Below are 16,457 nucleotides of genomic sequence, written 5' to 3'. Positions count from 1 at the left end.
TTCCGACCAAGATTTACAAGTTCTTTTTTTCCTGAAACTTTATTTTTCCCACCCAAGGGATCATTTTCCGTGCTTGCCAAGGATCCGTGCTCTTTGTTGAGCCTTCGTTACAGGCCCAGCAGCGTGCTGTGCTCACACCGTGTTTCTAAATCGGGCATTCGGTGACTTCACTGCGCTGCCAGTTGACTTCCCGGCACGTTTGCTGGGCCAGCACGCAGCTTTCTCTTGCTAGGTCATAAAATGAGCAGGGCCAGTCCCTGGCAGGTGGTTTTGCACCGCCACTGAACCAGAGAGACTGCAAGAGCAGTAAGAGGGGCACAAATACGCACATGGACAAGGCAGGGGCTGCTCCTCAGGCAGGAGAGAGCTCACTTGGCAGGAAACTCCTCTTGGGAGAATAAAGGAACTCATTCCAGACTGGACTGGAAAAGTTGGATGATTTTTTAAGATACCACTGCCTGCCTCACAGGCCTCCAGTCCAAGATCTGGATCTGGTGAACAGAGACAGACGAGATTTAGAGAATCCACTCAGCATCAGAGCTTAATCACCCGTTTATTGTGCAACCAGCATCAACAACATCCTCTCCCAGTTCCTCTGAACACCGTTACAGACATGAACTCAAAGGATGTTCTCATTAACACGACCGTTAGTGTCCCAGCGCTGGGGTCTCTGTGCTCCCCAATCAAAGGGTGTTAGTTCCTTGTTCATCAGAAAAAACGAGCATGTCAAACAGACCAGCATCACAAGAGACTTGTTAAACTGCACTGCTCAGCACCTCTGCAGGAGGCTTTGAGGCTGCCATTATGTTACAGATACGACTATAAATATAGCAAGAGGTGTCTGTGGCTGCAGAGTATGATCTGAAGAGAAGCAAGGCTCACAAGAATTTCCCTAAGAGAAGGAAGGTTTTCCTATGTCCTTTTGTCAGTTCAGCTTTCTTCACGTGTTGTTTAAATCCGTGACGCTTCCGTGTGAAGAGCAGCTACACCTTACCTCCTTCCACACGACTCGCTTCACTCAGCTCATGACTTCAAAGTCAACTGTGAGTTCCCAAATGGAAGCAAAACCATCCACTTACCCCAGAACACCTGCACGTTCTGCAAACCCTCACTGGAGGAGTAACGAGGCAAGGACACAGCCCCTAGCAGCGTACTAGTGCACTACAGATAACACTCGACCTCCTTAACACAGGCCTGCAGATTTTCCCCCTGAAGTACTACAGGATTCCGCGCAGACAGAGAAGACAAATTCCTATGTGCTTTTAGAAAGTGCCATTTATCTCCTGCGCGGTCACGCCCCGTGTTGTACTCCTCACCCAGCCTGGTTTCTCAAGGCCAGCAACAAGAAAATTGCTGCCCAGAGGTCTTTGTAGTCGAGGTTTGCGAAGAAGCACATCTTCATTTTGGTTTCCACTTGGCTTTTATCCACCAGTCCGTCCAGGAGCAAAGTGGCCGCGGACTGGCACAGAAGCCAGGCAACCATCTGATCGGGTTTCAGGGTCTTGGGTGCTAGAACACTTTCACCCCAGAGGCTTAAGTGAAGCACGTTAGCAGCAACTCTAGCAGACAGTCTCTGCAAAAGGAGTGAGAGGGAAAATTAGCTCATCCAGCTGCGCTCAGGACAAACCATGTCACATTTACTGTGCCAGAAGTACCTCCTCTGAGGCACTGCATGGTCCCGTGAACAAAAAAGCCCTTTGTTAACATTATCACCAGGCAGCTGCATGTAAACCCCAATTCTAGGTCCAGTCACTGATGCAAACATCTGCAGAAATCCCTGCAACTATTCAGGGAACTGCCTGCAGAAACCTGCACTTGTCTTCCATCCAGGTAAAAGAGCTCCTCACCTTGTTGGGATCCCTCTGAAGCAGCAGCTTTACCACTTGCTTCACCTCCAGGGGCACGCGATCGGGCAGGCTCGGCAGCTGATCCTCACGGTAACTTCTGCTTTCCAGGGTCGAGTCCCCGTGGCCATAGAAAGGATTTGCCAGGCCGAGGATTTCGTAGGCGATTGCTCCCACAGCCCAGGCGTCAGCTTTGCTGTAGTTGATCACCGTGCCTGGACCTGGCGACGCTGTGATCACCTGCGTGAGAAATCCCCAGAGATGGGGAAGCCAGAATAAAGAGCTCTGAATAAATATTTCCTAGGGGCATGCTCCAGGCCTTCAGTGCTGCTCAGCCCGCCAGGACATTGGGGAGATTTTTGGCCATTGAATCCTGGCTTTATCTGTTAACTCTGACTAACATTCACACCAGGGCTCTTGGGATGTTTCATTTGGGATTTAAAAGACAGAAGACATGGATGATTTTGCCAACAAATGCTCAGCATGGGTTTTGTTAACGCCCGGGTGTTTAACAACAGCAGCTCAAGGTAGAACGTGCTGCTTTACAGTCACGGCTCTCCAAGGGGAGAGAGGGATGAGAACACTGCCACAGCAACACGCTAGAGGAAACGCACTGCACGGACAGGTGAGTCAGTCAGCACAAACAGCTACAAAATCCCTGACTTGATTGCAGTGGATTTCAGATCACAAAAGACCACGGAAGAATTTGAATTTGTTGGCATGTGCATAGAGGGGAAGTTCAGGCACAAACAGCAGCGAAGTGCTGTGCACGCAGCCCCTCCACTATTCACTCCTAGACCTAACCCCACCCTTTTCCATGCTCTGATCACAGCCTCCACAGCCTGCTGCTGAAACTTTTACCCCCAGCAGAATCCCGCAGCCAGCGACCCCAAGTTACTGCAGGAAGACTTACCTCGGGTGCCATAAGACAGCCGTTGCCACCCCGATCCACGTACGAGCTGGTGAAAGGCAGCCTCAGGCCGACGCTGTCGTCTGCCAGGCAGCAACCAAAGTCTGTGATCACCAGCCAGGGGCAGCCAGCTGCAAAGGACAGAGGGCAGCAGGGTTAGTGTATGGTTCAGCATGACCACACGCTGTTCTCCTGCTTCTTCTCTATATTATTAGGAGAAAAATTGGCTTTATTGAAATAAAACGTGTTCTTCCATTTCCCCGTCAGAGGGCTTCATTTCTCTGCAAGGAGCGTGTGCCTGACAAAGCGTTGCAGGTGTCGTAACAAGGGCATGTAAAATTAACTGATAAATGACAGAGGAATCTTTTCATTTTTCCACTTTTGTTCTTACCTATAGCAAAAGCCATAGACACACACTTAACTCTAGCAAAAAAAGTTGGGGCTTAGTTATCAGCTTTTTGCATCGGTCAACAATTCTTGTCCCAGTGACAAATCAAACATTGCAAAGTAGAATCATTACTTCTCCAGACTCTGGTATGGAAAAATCAATGCTTTAAATCATTCCTAACCACATTCAGCAGAGCTCCAGAGAAGCTTTTCCTTCAAGAAGAGAAAGAAGGCATTATTATCGCTGAAAATCTTCCAGTGCTGCTCTACCAAGACCTTTAATTACACAGGTCTGGCTGACTGCTATTGTTTCCTGCCCATATGAATCTCAATCACGCTGAAAAAGAGCTCAGGTAATTAAAATCTCGGTTGAACTGGACGACAGGAGAACGAGATGATGAAAATGCTGCTTTTGGCTTTCACACTGCCAGTCCTCCTTCCTTCCAACCGATATTTAATCAGCGCAGGGTGCAGTGCCACCAACCCTGACTGCAAGGTGGGGTTTTTAGAAGCACTCTGCAGTTGTTCTGCTAGTAAGGAAAGACAGAGCCAAGAACCTGCAGCCAAGGCACCTCCACCCCCATGAATGTGGTGGTAGTGAACGTCTCTGTGCCAAGCCAACATTGCTTTGCTCATGCAATGAGGGCTTGGTGCACCTCTCCCTCTGATTACAGCACCACGGCCCATTAAAATCTGTTTTAATGACCCAAAACCTGAGGCACACACATGATAAATGACATCCACGCTGCTGCAGTGACAGCAAGAGCAAAACTAACGAGCAATCTGGAGATCCCTGAAAAGCTCTGATGCTCCTTTTATCCCTAAAGGCACACTTGGGTTGGGACTTCCCTGAGTGCCTCTGCTGGCACCACTTCTGCCTCTGACTTCACCATCGCCCAGACCCGGCGCTCTGCCTACCCGAATCGAGTTCCACCAGGATGTTGTCAGACTTGAGGTCTCTGTGCGCTATCCCGTGGCGAACAAGATGGTCCACGCCTTCCAACAGCTGTAAAATCATCATGGTGGAGAGACGAGCATCCGGACTGTTGTCCCTCAAATACTGGCGCAGGGTGCAGGGATAACTAGTGGGAACGAGGAGAACATCTGCGTCAGTGCCCTGCAATCCTCCTGCTTCCAGCTCAGCCTCGGTGCTGGCGGGCTGGGGACACAGCACCCTGACCCCTGCCATGCTCCTCCTGCATTCTGTGATGCCTTCCCACCTCCTAGTCTCAACTTCCCACCTCTCCCCTGCTCGCTGTTCTCAAATCCTGCTTTACAACATCCACCACTGTTTTTTTCAGGCTCCTGCACAACCCTACGGCTGCAATTGAATCTCCTCTCAGCAGGGTGAGGGTCTCCCAGGTCCTTCTGTACAGGTTTTATGCAGTGCATGAGAGGGGCCAGGTTAATAACGCAGACTGTATGAGCACAACAAGGAGATGCAGAAGGCAGGAGAAAGAACTCACTCTTGAAATACAGAGGACAGAGTGCCTCTCCACCTGAGGGCAGAATACGAGAGTGCAGAATGCAAGGTGGGTTTGTGTCGACGCCACAGCCATACCCAGTAAGGGCAAAACCCAACTGAGACACGAAGTACTAACGAAGTACTAACGAATCTCATTACTGATTCTGCCCCGTCTCCAGCTAGGGGCAAAGCTCAGACTTCAAAGGGCAGACAAACGGGGACAAGTGCAGCATTCCTTACATCAATTTGGGGCAATTGTCCAAAAGGACAGCTTGTCTCAATGTCCAACAAGAGCTAAAACGTCCAAAATTTGGAGCAGGCCTCAGGAAACACGTTCCTAAGCATGCACATGGTTCCTGGCAGCAACCCAGGCCAAATCCTTACAAGGACCCCACACAGCAGCGTGCACAGGCTCACACAGCCCCCACCTACTTCTTCATCACCAAGAAGAGCGTGCGGCTGTGGCCGATGCCTCTGGGGTTCAGGCTCAGTGGAAGAACATCAGGATAGTCCGTGAAGGCTCCGGGCAGCAGCGGGACAGAGGACGTGAAGGCTCGGATCACCTGGATTATGTTTGGATGAGGCTGCAGCTTCTTCCTCCTGAGGACAGGTTTCCTGCGCAGAAGTGGACGTACCAAGAGTTACACTCATCTGTTCAGTTTTCATTTAGCACAGGTGCATCTCTGTTCCCTCCAAGATTATTTTTTATTACTCCCTCCACTAATTTTGGTGGAGAGCTGATGAAAAATCAGCCCTCCAACAACAGGCTCCAGTACAGAACAGCCATGTTTGCCCACTGCTTTGCAAACCTGACTGCGGGGAGCACCGGGGCTGCCCGGTGCAGGTTATAGACCTGCACACTGAGCCCAATACCCACATTCCTGGAAACCTCAGGGTTACAAAGAGCACCGACAGCACCCTCACCACCCTCGTGGCCAAATTCCAACCCTCCACCTCTGCCAACATTTTCCACGGTGCTGCAGAGCAGCCACCAGCTCCAGCAGGCCAACCGCAGCAGTGGGCAGGTCCCAGCAGCTTCTGCACAGTTTCAAACACACGTTTTTTTTGTTTGTTTGTTTGTTTTGTTTTTTGTTTGTTTGTTGTTGTTTTGCACCCTGACAGTACCCAGAGCAAACCCAGCTGTCATCCCCAGCGCAGAGCTCCTGCAGGGGTACTCGGGCTGATACTTCACCCCTGGCTGTCAGGAAGGTCTCGCTCTAACTGGATTTCCCACACTGAGGGAAGAACAGGATATACTGGTACCGCACCCGCGCTGCCAAGGAAGCTCTGAAGGAAATGCTGACTGGCAACAGGCAGCCTTTCATTTCAGTCAAGCCCCAGCTGCCTTTTTATGCTCCTGACAAAGGTGGGTTAGTCACAGGCTGCATCCTGGATCAAAAAGGAGCTTCTGAGAATGGAAAAATAAATAATAACAACTAAAAAAAAGCTTTGCTAAGCAAAAGAGGTCACATTCTCACTAGCCACATCACCTCGGGCCCTCTGTTACGTGGCACAGGCGGGAAGCATTCAGTGCCATGAAGGCAGGTTACCTCCACACACTGCAGAACAGAGCTCTCCTCCCTCTCCTCCCCTGAATGTCAAACATCTCTTTGGCTTGCCTGTTGCGTCCTCAGGCTAGCAACGCAGCAAGCAGCATTCATTATTCATTTGTATTGGCAGCCGAGACATATTTGAAATGTAAATCAGACAATCTGGACTGCAGACTGCATTGTTTCCGTTTGGAGAAAAAAAAAAAGACACATTTTTGAACAAAAAGATGGTTAAACTCACGATAATTTAACAGTTCCTGTGCAGTCTGCCACCTCTGTGCTGTTTGCCCACCTCTCACTCAGGTAAAGGAGGGGTAATGCAGTCGTTTTCCATCTGCTTTCTCACCAGCTTTTATTTGCTTTGCCCATTTAGTGACCAGCAGCTCCTGCCTCCCTTCCCTGCACCCGGTTCAGAACCCAAGCAGGGGCAGGCCCAGTTTTAACACAGTGCCAAATCAGTGCAGATCGTGGCTGTTTACTTTTGTAATTAAAAAGCTACCATTTTTTTTTTTTAAACAAAGTTAACACTTGCAGATACCAAAAGGTTCTGTGCATTTTACACCCAGGAAAACAAAGGCACAGAAGCTCCTGGCCGTGGTCCCGTCAGAGCACTTCCAGGACCCAAAGCAGACAGGGCCCTGACCACCCCCATCCTTTTGGTGGTCAATGTTAACACAGCAACAGGTGGCTTGGTAGTGAAACCAGCACTGCTACTAGTAATGCAAACCATAAATGCTTATTTGATCTAAACAAAAGATAGTTTGGATAAATATTATGGGTATTTGGGAGATTTTTGCTAGGTGAACAGTTTGGAAGCTAAGGTAAATACCATTGATATCCAGTGTAATAAGTAAAATATCTGAAGTGACTGAAAAAGGTAACTGGAGGTAAGTAAAGGGACCAATCAGATGAATAAAGGGGCTGTGATTATAGAAGATGGAATACACCTTTATCCAATTAATATGAAGATAATTGATGATTACGAGTATATTATGCAAATGTGTGTGTCTGTGAGCAAATCAAACTAAGTTAGATTTGGGCAGACACGCCCCTAACTTCGGTGCCAAACAGAAGCACCTTCATGCAATCCCTTTGTGGTTGTGTCTTCACAAACGCCAACCCTTTTGACACCCTTCTAGCCTAAGCCATCAAGCCCGGAGGGAAGCGCAGAGCCGTGACACAGCACTGCTCCTCAGAGCAAACCAGGCTGTGAAATTACTCTTTGAATGGCAGCACTGCTAGTCTGTTCCCTCACCGCGCCAGAGGGAAACCTCCAGGACAGCCAGAAGCACGCTCCTGCCTGACATTTGTCTGAGGCACTTGTGAAAGCATCACCACGTGGATAAAAACAAACACGTGCATCAACTAACCGCAAACTTTTGTGTTCACTTATTCCCAAGAATTATTACAGAAACCTCTGGCTGCCTCCTCCCCAGTACTGAGGTGCTGCAAGGGAAACTGACGGAGGAAGACGGGTGAAATCAGCACGCGGAGCTGTGAGCACTGCTGCCACTTCCACAGCTACCCCACCTGCGGCACGAGACAGCTCCGTATTCTCCGGCTAAGGCGGTCCGGGTGGCTGGAACGAGCTCGCGGCCCATGGCATCAAGGATGGCTTCACTCGAAGAGCCAGCCTGCAACAACAAGGTCACAGCACGCTGGGGGCAAAGCCTCGGCTCCCAAATCACCCCACCCCCAGAGCAGATCATCCGGCTGGCGCTGTGCCTGAATGAAGTTAAATTGTGGGCTAGAACGAAGGGACTCCCTTCGCTGCTTTGAGAAGCCAGGGAAGGTAATTAACGGCTCGGAGGATTTATCAGAGGATGTGGTGAGGCCTCTACTTGCAGGAAGAAGCCCGTTCAGCTCTTTAAATGCACCCTCTAATTCAACCACAAAAAAATAAACAACCAAAAAAGCTCAAGGAACCTGCGCTTATGAAGCCCACGGGATTCCAGATGTTGGCATTGAGGAAAACTCTTTGAGAACATCCACCCATCGCATCCAACACCACAAACACCCTTCAGCGAAAGACACGTTTGTTTTATGTGGGGAATAGTGGGGACGAGGGCGTGGGTCACCTGGGCTGGGAAACACTGACACAGCTCCTGCCTGACCTCACCACAGGGGCCTGGCGAGTGCTGAACTTCCCACCTGCTCTGTGACAGAGAATCTATTTCTGTCCTGCTGCTGACAGGGAAGCAGACTCCCAGGGCACTGGTAGCAGCGTTGTTTTTTTTTCCAGTGCCTCCTAGCTCACGACAGCCAGCTTCCAGAAGGCATTTTCTGCCAGCAGCACTGCCTCCGTGACCACCAACTGCCCCAAGAGCAGCTCAAACACCACGGAGACAGAGTCCAGAAGGATAACAGCCGTTAATTACATGCTCCGTGAGCAGCGTCACAGCACCAGCAGCTTTGTTTTGACCCCTTCGTCCCGAGTTACATAATCAGAGCTTTCAAAGCTTAAAGCTTTAAACATTTCGCCCAGGTGACAGACGAGGAGATTACGATCGGGCTCCTTACCGAGATGTTCCACATCATTTTGATGGCTAACGGGAAAGCCTCCTTCTGCTGGGGTTTGTCTGCGGGCTGCTCTCCCAGGGCTGGCCCCTCTCCGGCGAGGCGGACGCTCCCCTGGCCATCGGGAGGCGAGGGAATAGCTGCCTCGTACACGGCCGCGCTGCAGCCCTTCCCCAGGGGCTGCCCGATGAGATATTCCTCCAGCCGGAAGCCTCGCCAGCGGAACGAGCTCAGCGGATTTTTCTGCGCCTTGTTCTTCCTGATGAACACCGTCTGGAAAGCACAAAAAGGACAGAAATTAAGTTTTTTTAGAAGAGAGGCAGCAAGGGCCAGCACAGGGGCTCGGAGAAATATCCTTGGGGTTACAGCACAAAGCAGGCATTTTGTGACACCTCGTGCTCAACCTGAGCGGGCTGAGACTCTCCAAGCCACCAGCCCAGCAGTAATGTGGTAAATTGAATAAATGTCGTCTCTGCCCTCAGGGCGAGGAGACCACGGGCTGATATTTACCCGCTGGGTCACTACAAACCTCTGTAACTACAGGGGAAATGCTCAGCAGACAGCGTGGTTTTATCTAAAACAAGATATCCCTTAAAAAAACATTACCAAAGGGGCCCCTCCCAAGGGTGCTGCAGGTACAGGGGAAGAGGAACGGGGAGGAGGAGCCACTCACGGGGCTGGAACACCAACAATGTTTTCTGATGTCTCACTGAATGCTCCCAAAGCGAGACTCGCTGCTATATGGCCCCTGAGCACCCCTGACACCTGCCTGACCCTGCTGGAGAATGGGGCCGTGGAGGGGGGCAGCAACACCCAGCACAGGCTGGAGGAGCCCAAAGCCCAGTGGGGGCACCCCAGAGAAAAGCAGCACCCGTGGAGGAAGGCGGGATGCAACCAGGCTGTGGGGAGGCCACAGGTCTGCTCCTACCCCTGGAAAACCCTAAAGTGAGCTGACAGCACCCAGCACCAGCCCCACACACCCACCCACCACCGGGTCCTGGCCCTGAGCCCCTCAGGGGGCTCCCCAAAACCCTGAAGCCTCCAAGAGGGCCCTGAGCGCTCCCCCCAGCCCTGAGGAGCTCTTGGGGGTCGGGGGGAGCCCTCAGAGCCCTAAGCCCCTCAGGAGGGCCTCGGGGGGCTCTCCCCATCCCTAAAGCCTCCAGGAGGACTCCGAGGGCTCCCCCCTACCCCCAACCTCTCCTAAGGGCCTTGGGGGGCTCCTGAGGGCTCCCCCCAGCACCAAACCCCTCAGGGGGCTCCCCCCAATCCTAAAGACTCCAGGAGGGCCCCAAAGGCTTCCCCCAGCCCTGAGGGGCTCCTGAGGGCTCCTCCCGGCCCCCAGCCCCTCCTGAGGGCTCTGAGGGCTCCCCCTGACCCCCAGCCCCTCAGGAAGCCCCCAGGAGGCTCCCCCCACCCCTGAAGCCTCCAGAAGGACTCCGAAGGCTCCCCCCAACCCCAAACGCCTCAGGAAGGCCCCGATCCCCCCTCAGTTTCCCCGTCCCACCTGGATGCTCCCACAGGCCGCCTCAGCCCGGCGCCGCTCCTCCAGCCGCGGCTCGGCCAGCGCCAGCCCCAGCGCCAGGGCCAGGCAGGGCCCGCGGCGGCCCCGCCGAGCCGCAGCCGCCAGCCCGGCCGCGGGGCGACGGAGGAAGGAGGAGAAGGAGAAAGACGAAAAAAGGGCAGAGGGAGGCCGGGGGGGAGCCCAGGGGCCGGCCGGGGCCGGGGGGGGGCGGTGAGGGGCGGCGGCGGCGGCGCCGCGGGGCAGCAGGCGGAGAGCGCGGGCGAGGAGCAACCGCAGCGCCATGGCGGGAACGGGGCGGGAACGGGGGGCGGGAACGGGGAGGTGCAGGGGGTGGTGCTGCAAGGGGTGGTGGTGCACGCACTGGTGGTGCATGGTGTGGTGGTGCACGGCGTGGTAGTGCATGGTGCATTGGTGCACGGGGTGGTGGTGCACAGGATGGTAGTGCACGGGGTGTTGGTGCATGGTGTGGTGGTGCATGGGGTGGTATTGCACAGTGCATTGCGGCATGGGGCAGTAGTGCACAGGGTGATAGTGCATGGTGTGGTGGTGCATAGCGTGGTAGTTCATGGTGCATTAGTGCACAGTGTGGTGGTGCACGGGGTGGTGGTGCATAGTGCATTAGTGCATGGTGCATTGGTGCACGGGGTAGTGGTACATGGTGCATTAGTGCATGGTGTGTTGGTGCATAGCATGGTAGTGCATGGTGTATTGCTGCACAGGGTGGTGGTGCATAGTGCATTAGTGCATGGTGTGTTGGTGCACAGGGTGGTATTGCACAGTGCATTGCTGCATGGGGCAGCATGTATGGTATGTTGGTGCATGGGGTGGTAGTGCATGATGCATTGCTGCACAGGGTGGTGGTGCATGGTGCATTCGTGCATGGCGTGTTGGTGCACAGGATGGTAGTGCATGGTGCATTATTGCATGGTGTGATGATACATGGTGCATTCCTTCACAGTGTGTTGGTGCACGGTGCACTACTGCACAGAGCATTAGTGCACAGGGTGGTAGTGCATAGTGCTTTAGTGCATGGGACGTTGGTGCACTGTGCATTAGTGCACAGTATGTTGCTGTACGGCTTGTTACTGCATGGTGCATTAGTGCACAGTGCGTTGGTGCATGGTGTGTTGGTGCATAGGTGCGTGTCTTGTTGGTGCAGTGTGGTGGATGCATTGCTGCACTGGCTGCTGTACAGCTGTGGTCGGTTTCAATCAGCTGTGCTGCTGATATCCCCTCCCTGTCCTTTGCCCACCCGCAGCCTGCTGGCTTGGAGGACGTCCTGGTGCTGTGCCAGCACCGCCCAGCAGCAGACACAACTCTGGTGTGCCCCCAGTGCTGCTCTAGCTACAGGTGCAGAGCACAGCACTGCATGGGCTGCTGCAGGGAAAGTGATCTGCATCCCAGCCAGACCCAGCACAACAGTGCATGGGTGCACAACGTGGTGGTGCTCGGTGTGCAGTTGCACAGTGAACGGTGCAAAGTGCGCAGTGCATCGGTGCCCGGTGCATCGACACACAGGGCAGAGGGCACTGGTGCACAAAGCACAGTCTGGCTCGTTAAAGTAACACACTTTTTTTTTTTTTTTTTTCCATTCTGCATAATTTAATTGCATAATTAATCAGTGAGCTCTCCCAAAACTCCTTCTTTGTCGCCACAAAGAGAAGAAAAGCAAGCAGAAACATGCTGGAGAGAAGCAGGCAGGAGGAGAGGCTTAGGGCGGTGACACCGATGACAACTTGTGGCACCACCAGAGCTGCCCCTGCGCTGAACCTTGGGGACTGGCAGCAGTTTTTTGCTTCCTGTTCTTATTTAGAGCTGAAATTGCTGCGTTTTGTCCCTGGTTTTGCATCCAAATCCTCCTCCTTTTCGTGGAGCTGCTCCTGGAGCCGGAGAGATGCCCGGGCAGAGCTCGGTGCTCACGAGCGTGAGTTTTTTTATCCAGAAAAAAAAAAAATCAGGGAATTTCTACTGTTTGATTTGGCTGTCTGTGCACCCCAGGGTGAGGTGGGGCTGGCACCCCACCCGCAAATCAGCGCTGAATCAAGAGGGAGTGACCAGAGAGCTTTCTAACACCAGGAAAGCGTTTTGCATCGCATCGTCCCAGGGGAAAACTGGGGAGCAACCCGCCCCGTCCCCCTTTTCCCCTGATGCTGGAAGGGGAAAACGCAGCCTCACGCCTTCTTCAGGTCCTCGGGGCCGAAGGAGAGGGGCAGGAGCTCGTCCAGTGTCTTGACGATGTAGGTGCCGTCGGGTTTGGTCAGGTAGACGTCCCAGTCCTTGCCGAACTGCAGGAGGAGAGGGGGGAGAGGTGCCCGATGCCAAAGCTGCACCCCCCCGGGGGATGTGCTCGAGTGGCCCTAATAATCTGTTTGGGGGCAGCCCCAGGAGGGTATTTGGGGCTCAGAGCCTGCATTTCACCCCCACGCCCCAAGGCTGGTGCCCCAAAAAGCTGTTCAACACCAACTACCCACGGGGATGGGAGGATGGGGGCTCTGCTTTTGTAGGAAAAGCCCCGTTTTGGGGTTCGGTGGGGCGAGGGCAGCTGTGCCCATGCTTACAGCCCCCGGTGGTATTGAGGGGGGACCTGTGGGGTCGGTGGCACGCTCACCTCTCTCATCACCTGCCTGCAGGCGCCGCAGGGCACGATGAAGTCGGTCCCCATGTCGCTGCCGGGAAGAGAACGGGCACAGGGCTCAGGGACGGGGTGAGTGGGGTGGGGGGAAGCGTGGGGCTGCCGCTCGCCCCTCACCATGGGATATCACGGCCTCACCTGGCGATGGCCATGGCCCTGAAGCGAGTGTGCCCCTCCGAGATGGCTTTCTGGATGGCCGTGCGCTCGGCGCACACCCCCAGGCTGTAGCAGGCGTTCTCCACATTGCACCCTGTGGGGAAGCACCCGGCACCGCTCACCCCTACAGCTCGGGGACACCCCCACGGCTTGGGGACACCCCTATAGCTTGGGGACACCCCCTCAGCTCAGGGACACCCCCTCAAGATTCATTTTTTTTTAATTTAATGCTGGGAACACACAGAAAGTTGCCATTTCCCTGCCTTTCCACGCGTCCCGCCCCATCCTGGCCTCCAGCCAACGCATTCCTCAATTCCCCTTCCTTTATTTTCCCTTTATATTTCCCCTTTTTTTCCCCCCCCCACACACCACCCACCGCGCTTTTCACCCCTTCCACCTGCCGGGACGGGCAACGACACCCACCACCAGGACGGGAACGAGACGGGACACCCCAAACCCTGTCCCAACCCCAAAAACCCAACCCGCCGGAGCGTCGTGCGGCTGCGCCTTACCCGAAAAGATCTCCCCGCCGGCGGTGAGCAGCGCGGCGCCCACGGGGAAGTGGCTGTAGGGGCAGTAGGCGCAGGCCTTGGCCTCCTGGCAGCGGCGCAGGAGCAGCTGCAGACGCTCGCCCTGGGGCCCCCCGCTGCCCTCCATGCCTGTGCCGCACGCCCTGGTTAAAGATTTCCCGGGAGGCGGCACAGGGTGCCCTGCCCCGACGGGATAACGCCCCGCACGCGCCCTGCCCGTGCCCCGCAGCATCCCCGATCCCGAAGCACTGGGGACCCGCAGCCCTCTCTTCGCCCCTTTTCTCATTTCTGCCTCTTTTTCTACGTGTTTTGGTGTTTTGTTTTTTTTTTTTTACCTTCCTCCCGCCGAGCGGTTTTCCCACCGCCGCCTTCTTTTCCTTCCTCCCCGGCAGGAATCCGGTGACGGGAGCCCACGGGGGACGTCCTGTGAAGCTCTCCTGCGGTGTAAAAAAAAAAAAATTAATTAAAAAAAAAAAAAAAATTGGCTTCAAACCGAAACATCGTGTCCGTCCTCCCCCATTTCCCCATTTTTTACCCCTGTCCCCCCCTTTTTTCCCCCTCTTTTAATTAACACCTGACATGCAGCAGAAGGAGAGCGCACAGATGCCATCGAGTGGTTCATTGGGGTGCCCTCGTGGCATCCTGTGGGAGACCCAAACCCAAATTTGCTGCTGGGTGCTGGGGCCACCTTCACACCAGAGCCTTTGTGGGAATCAGCCCTGACCCTGCTGGGGGGGGGGGCTGTGAGCAAATCACTCTTTAATTACTGATATCTCCTTTTTTATCTGTACTGGAGGAGCTGAATTCCCAGTTTTCCACCTCCAAGGGTGGGCGTCGGGGCCCCTGCTGATTTATGGTGGTGGGTTTTGCCCAGTTTGCTGGATTTTGGGGGCATTTTGGCCTTATTTAGCGTTTCTGACTCGTTTTGCCAAGGTGGGGCACAGCACCTGAATTCCCTGCGGGTTTTGATGCAGGAGAAAAAAAAAAAAAAGGAGATCAGAGCAGAGGGTGGCAGGAGCACCGAGAGCTGCAAGGAAACCCAAGCTAAGAAACCCCACGCATTCCTGACCCGTCTCTTCTCTCTAAACCAAAAAGGGGCTTTTTAGCTCTTTCTCCCCAAAAGGAGCAATGCCTCATTGCAACATTTGCTGCCCCAAGCCACAGGGGCTCGTGTGAGGGTTGCCCATCCTTCTGCAAAGCCACCAGCGGGAGATTATGGTGGGAAGGAGACCAAAAACCAGATGCCCGAGCCTGATGTCCCTCCTGGGAAGCAAAAATCCCCAAACCTGCCGAATGCATCTTTAAACCAGGAGTTATGCACGCAACAAGCTGAAAACATCGTGATTTGGACACCCGTGGAGGGGGAAAAAACAAAAACAAAACCCAACCAAACACAAACAAACCCAGCGCCGCTCGCTCCCCTCGAGAGGCACCGAGGACGTCGCCTCCTTCCCTGTGCAAAAAAAAAGGGAGATTTGGGGGAGAAGACGCCAAGGCGGCATGTTCCAGGCCGCCAGCCAAAGGCAGCTTAAAATAGCTGCTTTCATCTCCTCCGCCTGTCTGCCTCCCCGGCGCTCCCGGCCCCGCTGCCGCAGAGCCTCCCCGCTGCCTCCTGCCGATAAAACCTGATTTTTTCCCCTTTTTTCCAGCGATCCGGAAGGATTTGCATCCCCACGAGTGGCTGAGCCCTTCTTCCCGTGCCGAATCCCCCCCGAAAATGGGGCAAATCAGCCAAGTCCCCTTTCCGTGGGCTGCGCCGCGGCGCTTGTTCACTCTGAAGCCTACTGATGGCTCCTGGCTGTTCGCAGGGCCGGTCGGTCAAGGCGCTGAGCAGCCAGACGCGGGGTTCCTCCTCTGCTCCGTGCCTTGGCCCCGAGGCATTTGCCCCATTATGGGGTCCCCAAAATCTAGTGGATCAAAGGAAAACCATCAGCAGCTCGCGGAGGCAGCGTGGGAGCAGCACTGGGAGGGGAAAGCTGCTTCCTAAATCATATAGGATTATATATTCCTATTTCTTTCACCGATTAATTAATTACCCTACCCTCAACAGCATCCTCACGCTGGGAGCAAACCGCACGCACTGACCTGCAGCCCTGGCGTCTGAAACAAAAAATAATAATAAAAAATGACACAAAGTCATGCATTTTTGATTATTTTGGCTGCAAAATCTCCGAGGCTTCCTCGGCTCCGGGGCTGGCGCTGCCTGCCAGGCAGCTATTTTAAGGCTGCTTTCCTCTCACACCGCAGGAAAGCTGCAAAGCTGCCGGGAAATGGCTTCCCTGGGCAGTGGAAGTGGGCAAAAAAGGGAGGTGTGCGCTGCTGTTTTCCCCCTTTTCCTCCCCGTTTTTGCTCCCAAGGTGAGCAGAGGACCTTTGGGGGCCCCCAAGCTTTGGGGTTCTCCCCACTACACCCCCACCAGGAGCCCTGCGGGGTCAAAATCAGACAGAAGGCACAACACAAAGGGTGAGAGCTGAATCTCCAAACCCCTCAAACCCTACTGCAGAGACAAATCGTCCCCAAAAAGCCCCCCTGAACCCCGTTTTTTGTTATCCTGTGGGCAGAAGTTTTCCCCAGGCCTCCGCTGGGGGGAAATGCAACAGGTGAACAGCCCAAACCTCCACCCAGGAGCGGCAGCAAGGAGGCTGGGCTGGCTTGCTGGAAAAAAATTGGGAGAAAAAAAAAAAAAAGAGAGAAAGACAGAAAAAAAAGGGGGGTGCAGGGCTAAAAAAGCCGGCACGCTGCCTGCAAACTACCCTGCTGTGACCGTGTCACCCTGGGGGTGGCCGTGTCCCCCACGCCGCTGCCTTCATCCGGCACCCACTCCTCTCTAAACATCCAGATTTGTTGAAAAAAAAAGAAAGAAAACAACAACAACAACAAAAATCACTTTTTCCCTGCAACAGGCTCGGGAGCCGTGCCCAAAGCTCCCCAAAATCATTCCCAT

At 54.0% G+C, this 16,457-nt stretch overlaps 2 protein-coding genes across 2 annotated transcripts; both read right to left on the bottom strand.

Moving 5' to 3' along the window:
* Positions 1-534: 534 nt before the first annotated feature.
* Positions 535-10,510, bottom strand: PINK1 (PTEN induced kinase 1). Its single transcript, XM_068658973.1, has 8 exons — positions 10,178-10,510; positions 8,677-8,946; positions 7,687-7,790; positions 5,039-5,221; positions 4,060-4,223; positions 2,758-2,885; positions 1,848-2,084; positions 535-1,573 (listed from the first exon to the last, which is right to left on the bottom strand). Exons 1-8 carry the CDS (start codon positions 10,475-10,477, stop codon positions 1,313-1,315), a joined length of 1,647 nt encoding a protein of 548 aa, XP_068515074.1. The 5' UTR covers positions 10,478-10,510; the 3' UTR covers positions 535-1,312.
* Positions 10,511-11,765: 1,255 nt separating this feature from the next.
* On the bottom strand, positions 11,766-13,769 carry CDA (cytidine deaminase). The gene is made up of 4 exons (XM_068658725.1): positions 13,496-13,769; positions 12,966-13,077; positions 12,804-12,861; positions 11,766-12,480 (listed from the first exon to the last, which is right to left on the bottom strand). Exons 1-4 carry the CDS (start codon positions 13,743-13,745, stop codon positions 12,367-12,369), a joined length of 534 nt encoding a protein of 177 aa, XP_068514826.1. The 5' UTR covers positions 13,746-13,769; the 3' UTR covers positions 11,766-12,366.
* Between the last annotated feature and the right edge of the window lie 2,688 nt (positions 13,770-16,457).

Source organism: Anas acuta, chromosome 22 (assembly GCF_963932015.1).
Source record: "Anas acuta chromosome 22, bAnaAcu1.1, whole genome shotgun sequence".
Classification (NCBI taxonomy): domain Eukaryota; kingdom Metazoa; phylum Chordata; class Aves; order Anseriformes; family Anatidae; genus Anas; species Anas acuta.
This window is presented reverse-complemented; position numbering and strand designations above follow the sequence as displayed.

Bases quoted from the DNA above. Each gene is read 5' to 3' on its own strand.
- CDA (XM_068658725.1), bottom strand. From the start codon at position 13,745: ATGCTGCGGGGCACGGGCAGGGCGCGTGCGGGGCGTTATCCCGTCGGG. The intron at 13,078-13,495 runs GTAAGGCGCAGC...GCTTCCCCACAG, and splicing joins CGGCGGGGAGATCTTTTCGG to GGTGCAATGTGGAGAACGCC. The intron at 12,481-12,803 runs GTGAGCGTGCCA...CTCCTCCTGCAG, and splicing joins GCAGGCAGGTGATGAGAGAG to TTCGGCAAGGACTGGGACGT.
- PINK1 (XM_068658973.1), bottom strand. From the start codon at position 10,477: ATGGCGCTGCGGTTGCTCCTCGCCCGCGCTCTCCGCCTGCTGCCCCGC. The intron at 4,224-5,038 runs GTAGGTGGGGGC...CGTTCCCACTAG, and splicing joins CTCTTCTTGGTGATGAAGAA to TTATCCCTGCACCCTGCGCC. The intron at 2,886-4,059 runs GTAGGCAGAGCG...TGTCCTTTGCAG, and splicing joins CCTGGTGGAACTCGATTCGG to CTGGCTGCCCCTGGCTGGTG.